We start from the raw sequence: 6449 nt of genomic DNA, 5'->3' as shown, positions 1-6449 counted from the left end.
AGACTAGCACCACACCTACTATACTCAGAAAAGCATTTCCAACTCACAGAAGAGAAATATTTTTAATGATCCTCAGTCTCCCCCTCCCCTCCCATCTGATCCAACTCAGGAGGTGGAGATACGCCTACAGAATGTGAATCACAGACCTAGAAAAAAGAAAAGATCAGATTGTAACCTGCTTAAAGGCAAGAACTGTGTTCTGTTTTGCTTTAATATCCTGGGCACCTACCTCATGGGGAAAAAAACAACACTGGGAGGGGAATTTGGGGAAACAAATACATAAGGCATATGATCATTAAAGGAGGACTGGAAAGGGGCAGCTAGGTGGCGCAGTGGATAGAGCACCAGCCCTGAAGTCAGGAGGACCCCAGTTCAAATCTAGTCTCAGACACTTAATACTTCCTAGCTGTGTGACCCTGGGCAAGTCACCTAACCCCAGCCTCAGGGAAAAAAAAAATAATTAAATTTTAAAAGGGGGGGGGGCTGGAAAGGGGCAGCTAGGTAGATAGAGCACAGGTCCAGAGTCAAGAAGGGCTGGAAAAAGGTGAGGTGGTAATGTTATATCAAGTGCATTCTGCACTCAGAACAGTACCAGTCACTAGGGATCTGCTGCTGTTTTCCTTAATAATTCAGGACCACATATCTAGACACATTCAAACATTTAACAGTTCCTGTTTTCATTCAGGAACTGAAACAGACAAATCCAAATCATGGAGTTAATTTGTCTTAGGATTCCTGGGTCTCTTCTACTCTATCTTTGTGCTTACCATCTGCAATGGCATACACAGAAAGCACTCAGTAAATGTTTGCTGAATGATTAATCTCTAGTAGTAGAATTTCAGGCACCCTAATCCTCCTTCTTTCCCTGCTGAGTTGAACAATATGAAGGGTCTACAGAAAAGGGGGTAGAGGCTCTTACCTATAAACAAAGTACAGTCCGAAGCTATTGAGTTTAGATATGGGCCCTCTGCCAAGATGTATCCCAGCGAGGATGGGTGCAGACTGCTGCGAAGCAGCATAGAAAGCCACAGAAGAAGAGAAGAAAGCAGCTGAAGTAGAGAAGCCTGGAACCACACAAAACACGTTCCTCCTGAGGATCGGTAGAGCAGAGGAAAAAAGACCAGGTTATTTCTCTTGCCAAAAGTTCTCCTAGACAGTCATGAATCAGAAGGTTAACAATGGGGGGGAGGGGGGAGAAGAGAATGGGAGTGTTAAGGAGGAGGGTAGGGTAGTTGGGACAAGGGAAGTAGGTCCTAAATCTCAGGAACAGACTAAGAAGAAATCATTCAGGGAACACAAACAAGGAAGATTCACATATGATAGAGGTAGGAAAACGATAAAGAGAACAAAAAAAGCCTCATAATCTGGGGCTCTTACCATAGTAAGTAGCTGGGTGAGAATAAGGCCCTCATGGCTCCAGACCTCATAACAATCTTCTGGCTTAGAACTTTCAACAACATATGGATTCACAATATCTCCCTCCCCTTCTTCCAAGCAGGATGTGGGTGGTTGGCTGGAGGGCAGGACTCTGGGAGCTGCACTGAAAACCAGGCAAGTCCCAGAAGTTTTCTCTACTGGCACCAGGGTTGTGATCAATATTAGCTCCTCCGCAGAAGAGCCTGGGAAAGGAAGAGAGAGGAGAAAATGGGAACATTTTAGGGAGTTGGTAGAGTATTATTCTCTACACATGCCAATGCAGATATTCTACATCATTCATATTCACCTAAATACATCCAATTTAATTTAAAAACACAATACTTATTTAAAACTGGAAGGAACCTGGAAGACCATATAACTCAATCCCCATTAACACTGTTCCTTTTCTTTTCTTCTTGGAATCATAATCATAGAATGTCAGAATTCGAAAAAACCTTACACATTATCTAACTCTCTCATTTACATTAGTGGAAATTGAGGCACAGAGAAATGAAGATTTTAGACTTGAAGAAATAAGGCTCGGAGAGGTTGTGATTGACTCAATATCACAGTGGTCTAGTGGAAGAGCTGGGATGATTCCTACCCAACAAGTTTTCTCTTACAACTTTATTAACAAAATTCCATCAAAATATAACTTGGGAAAATATTTTTATATCCACCAAAGTATCTAGTTTCTCAACCAACACCATGGTCAGTGAGGTATAATGGGAAAAAATGAGCAGTTGGATTACATAAGGTAACTAAGGACCTTGTGAGCTCTAGCATTCTATGATTATATAAAGAAAAGGAAAGGCGCACAGTGTTACTGGGAAGAGGAGGTTTCTCTATTTCCTCATCTATAAATATCATTTGTTTGCCTTGAGGCTTCCTTCACAGATTCCAAATGACAGGCAAGATAATGTATATAGATACCCTGAAAGCTATATTCAAATGTAAGGGATTGTTATTTCACATTCTTGGGAGAGGCAGGAAAATGTTTCTAAGAAACCATCAGAAAGGAAGACTTTCAGGTCATGCCTAACCCCTCTTATCATTTTCTTCCCTCACCACTTAGTCCCATTTGGTGACCATGGACAGTGGCCCGTAGTTGTTGAGTCCGGTTCTTCTTGATATCATCTCCTAAGTTTAAACTAGTCAGCAGTTTCACAGTATGAGACTCAGGTCCCGGTGATTTCCCTGCAGCTGTCCTATTCCAAGGGCACAGAGTCAGCTGACCCAGAGATCTCATGAAGGAGACCCAGTCCTATGTGCAAAAAGGTGGTAAAGGATTGTAAGATGAAAGTGACAGTTAAAACAGATCTGCAGAAATAATGAGAGGGAGTAATCTTACCTGAGGGATATCAGGATTTCGAAGCCCATCACCATGATTAAGGATAAAACCACCAAGGCCTAGACCTGAAGCCCCAAGTAGTAACAATGCAAGTGCAGCACAAACCAAAGGTGGGCGATGTGCCAGGCAGAGCTGCAGGTTCTCTCCTGCTTGCCAGCTGCCCATAGGGAGGTGAGGGGAGCACTAGTCCTCACTCTCTGCTGAGAACCTGTCAGTGGAAGAAAAATTCAATTAAACAAGTGTGTGTTATATATCTGTTATCTGCAAAGCATTTACTATAGCTGGAAACAACTCTCCCTTCAATCTTACACTATGTTTAGAGGTCATAGTACAAACATTTTCTTAGATAAGTAAGTACAAGTTAATTTGAAGAGGGACAGAATAATCATAATAGGGTGGGGACAGAAGAGGAAGGGGATCAGCAAAAACAAGCCCTTAGAAGGGGACACCTGAATTTAAAAAACAGGAAACAGCTGGTCAGAGATTCAGAGGAGGCTACATGGTAAAGCAAAATATATCAATATCTTTCTCCCAAAACTAATAGATAGGAAAACCAATTTTGCTAGAGAAAAGATCATTCACATTAGAATCAGGGAATTACCAATGCTTGTTCTACCCCTATCAATAAATAATTCCTGCTCCCACAGCGAAAGGAAAGGGGGATGGAGGGAGGGCAGAGAGAAGAAAGAAAAAGAAGAGACAGAAAAGAGAGGGAAGAAGTGGGGAGAGAGAGGGGGGAGGGAGAAAGAGGAAGGGAAGGAGGGAGGGAAGAAAGAAGGGAGGGAGAAAGAGACAAATGGAGGGAGGGAGTGAGGAGAAAGGAGAGGGGGAGAAAGGGGGAAGAGAGAGAAGAAGGGAGGGAAGGAAGGAGGGAGGGAATGGAGAGAGAGGGAGGGAAAGAGGGAGGGAAGGAACGAAGGAGAGAGGGAAGAAAGAAGGGAGGGAGAAAGAGACAAAGGGAGGGAGGGAGTGAGGAGAAAGGGGAGGGGGAGAAAGGGGGAAGAGAGAGAAGAAGGGAGGGAAGGAAGGAAGGAGAGAGGGAAGAAAGAAGGGAGGGAGAGGGAGGGGGAGAGAGAGAGAAGAGGAAAAGAGGAGAAAGGGAGATGAGGGACGGAGGGAGGCAGAGAGGGGTGTGCGTGTGTGTGTGTGTGTGTGTGTGTTTTTAAGTTGGCAGTAGGTCAAGAAGTCTCGAAGGAACTGGGAGACTAATAATACGGGTTGAAGGAAAAGGTCTGTAAGATGACATTTCGAAGAACACAAAGGTGAGGTGGGAGAGAGAAGAGAAAGGAATAAAGTAACAATTCCCGTCATGGATACGTTCCGTAACACTTCCTAGTTAACAATCTGGTGGGCGCAAGGAACAGTTATCCCCATACACAGGTGGGGAAAGGGGCTCGCCCGAGGCCATCCGCTACTCCCAGGAAGGACCAGAAGGCAGGCTGAATTTCCAGATGACGGGCTCTTTTCAACAAACCGGGACGCCAGCGTTGGGAGGGTGGGGGGCCGCTGGGGCGGAGTAACTGTGCTGGGAATGAGCATGAGGAGGGGCCGGGGAGAGTGGGAAGGACTGATCCCAATACCCTCCTTCACACTTTATCCTTGTAAACATATCAGGTAGGGACCAATGGAACCTCTGGACCCGGATGGGATTCAGCATCTGCGGCTACTTTCCTCTAAACCACGGTCCCTCTCAGGAAACTGGCCTGCACTCAGAAAGCATCTTTGCCCCCGACTTCCTTTCCCCTTCTCCCATCCCTCCCAGCTCCCTCCAGGGCATAAGCTCGAAACCCTAGCTCTCTCACCCTTTAAATGCTCAGATGAAGTCCAGAAGCCCACCTGACGTCACTCTAGGGACGAGGAAAAGGCGGACCACACATGCGCAATCATTCCGTCCCCTAACCTTGATTGCCAATCTAAATCAGCAAAAAGGTCCTAAACTGACAATTTCCTCAATTCCGGAAATTATGACTGGATCAAACCATTTTAATATGTAATTCAGGGGTATAAAATAAATTACTATCTTATTTTCCCTCCAAAAAAGGCTATTATTATAGATACGGAGCCATCATTTTCAACTCAAATTATCTGTAAAATTATAGATTATCTATGTAAATTAAAATACATTTATTTTTCATTTGTTTCAGGCATTAGATCAGAACTCTACCCTCCTTTGGATCATACCATTTCACACAATCTGGCCCCTCCTCGTGGTGAAGTATTCCCACGTGGTAAGTGGGTGGATCTTCAATCCCCACTTCTGTGCTACTTTGTAGTGTTTTGGGTCTAATTCTTTAACCAAAGCTTTCTTCTGTGAAGTTATAATCTAGATCTAGGTAACAAAAATTAGCGGCTTCCCTCGGTATGCAATACAAAGACTAATAACAACCATAGCAGGAGACCCTGTTTCCGGCTTAATGACTTGTATATAATTTACACATTATTATATCCAAACCTATTCTAAATAATTACTCGGAGAAGAGAGTGTATTAGAAGCTGAGGATGCAAAAACAAAAACTGCCTCCAAAGAGTTTGGAATTTTCGGGGGGGGGAGGGGAAGGGAGGGAGGGAAGAGAAGGGAGAGAGCTTATCAACCAATCATACTTCAAATAAGCACCGACTATGTGAAGAGAGATAGCATATAAACAATTTTATATATACGATTATTTGAGCCCGGAAAGACAAATGACTGGGCCATCAAAAAGAGTTCCATTAAGAAGGGGCTTATCTTAAAAGAAGCCTGAAATATTGGGGAGCAGAGGTGAGGAACAAGTGCATTCCAGATGTAGTGAACAGCTCATTCAAAAGCATAAAGTTGGGGTGGGGATGACTGGGATCACCAAGATCAGTGAATAGCACTAAGGACAAACAAACCAGCATCCCTGCAGGCTTTGGACAGTTAAAAAAAATGATATACACACATAAATGTATGAAGAGAATTTTTTTTAAAAAGGGAATTCTTGGAAATTTTACATATAAAAGAGGAGTGTTGGGCTGTCGGCCTTTCTCATTTTGGCCCTTCCCATTAAATTTAGTGTTGGGGGAACCTGACTCCAGAGAAACATCAGGCTTTTTGTATCAATCTCCTGAAGCATCTGGAAAATCTCTTAGGTTTGACCCATGTCTAGGATGTCCCCTAAAAGTGTTTAACAGAATAATTTTTTTAAAGTAGTAGATATCAGATCTAGAACATTCATTCATTTCCTCTACCATGAAGTGACAGCTAAAATGCAGACAACATAAGCATACATTGACAAATACTTGCTGGACATGAAACAGTAACAAAGGACTCAAGTCCATAAAGTGATACGTGAACACATACAAATTGATACATGAACAAACATAGAAACCATTAAAATGCAGGCAGACTTTTCTATTGATTTCTATTATTCTCTTTTGTGAATGTATAGATTCCTATGAGACTCTACTTTTTTTTCACTTCTGCACAGTCCAAGCCACAACTCAAGATTTCTATTTTTTGACCAATCTGATCTGCAAAACTGTTACCTTCTATAATAGTTATCTCCTCTGAGAAGGGGAATAGGGAGTAATATTGGGCATCTAACACCTAGGCCTCTCAATGACTTCAGACCTATCTAGCTTACAAAATAGCCACCAAAACTAGGAATCTCAGGACCCATATACCTAGAATCAAGGAAAGAAATACAGAATAGAAACAAGGATT

At 42.9% G+C, this 6449-nt stretch overlaps 1 protein-coding gene across 2 annotated transcripts; it reads right to left on the bottom strand.

Annotated features, from left to right (window-relative positions):
* Positions 1-43: 43 nt before the first annotated feature.
* Positions 44-4716, bottom strand: TMEM219 (transmembrane protein 219). Of its 2 annotated transcripts, none has more exons than XM_074302470.1 (6): positions 4604-4716; positions 2768-2975; positions 2485-2680; positions 1378-1619; positions 920-1090; positions 44-146 (listed from the first exon to the last, which is right to left on the bottom strand). In XM_074302470.1, the coding sequence occupies exons 2-5, from the start codon at positions 2930-2932 to the stop codon at positions 953-955; spliced, it is 741 nt and encodes a 246-aa protein (XP_074158571.1). In that variant the 5' UTR covers positions 2933-2975; positions 4604-4716; the 3' UTR covers positions 44-146; positions 920-952. The 2 variants fall into 2 exon arrangements, with proteins under 2 accessions (XP_074158571.1, XP_074158504.1); XM_074302403.1 differs by having other exon boundaries at positions 4570-4715.
* Positions 4717-6449: the final 1733 nt, after the last annotated feature.

This window comes from Sminthopsis crassicaudata, chromosome 1 (assembly GCF_048593235.1).
Source record: "Sminthopsis crassicaudata isolate SCR6 chromosome 1, ASM4859323v1, whole genome shotgun sequence".
NCBI lineage: Eukaryota > Metazoa > Chordata > Mammalia > Dasyuromorphia > Dasyuridae > Sminthopsis > Sminthopsis crassicaudata.
The sequence above is the reverse complement of the archived record's forward strand: the minus strand, read 5'-3'. Positions and strand labels throughout refer to the sequence as shown.

What these genes read in the sequence shown, in the direction of transcription:
- TMEM219 (XM_074302470.1), bottom strand. Translation starts at nt 2,932, where the DNA reads ATGGGCAGCTGGCAAGCAGGAGAGAACCTGCAGCTCTGCCTGGCACAT. An exon ending in GAAATCCTGATATCCCTCAG is followed by an intron (nt 2,681 to 2,767) that starts GTAAGATTACTC and finishes TTTTGCACATAG; the next exon opens with GACTGGGTCTCCTTCATGAG. An exon ending in TCACCAAATGGGACTAAGTG is followed by an intron (nt 1,620 to 2,484) that starts GTGAGGGAAGAA and finishes TTCCTTTCCCAG; the next exon opens with GCTCTTCTGCGGAGGAGCTA.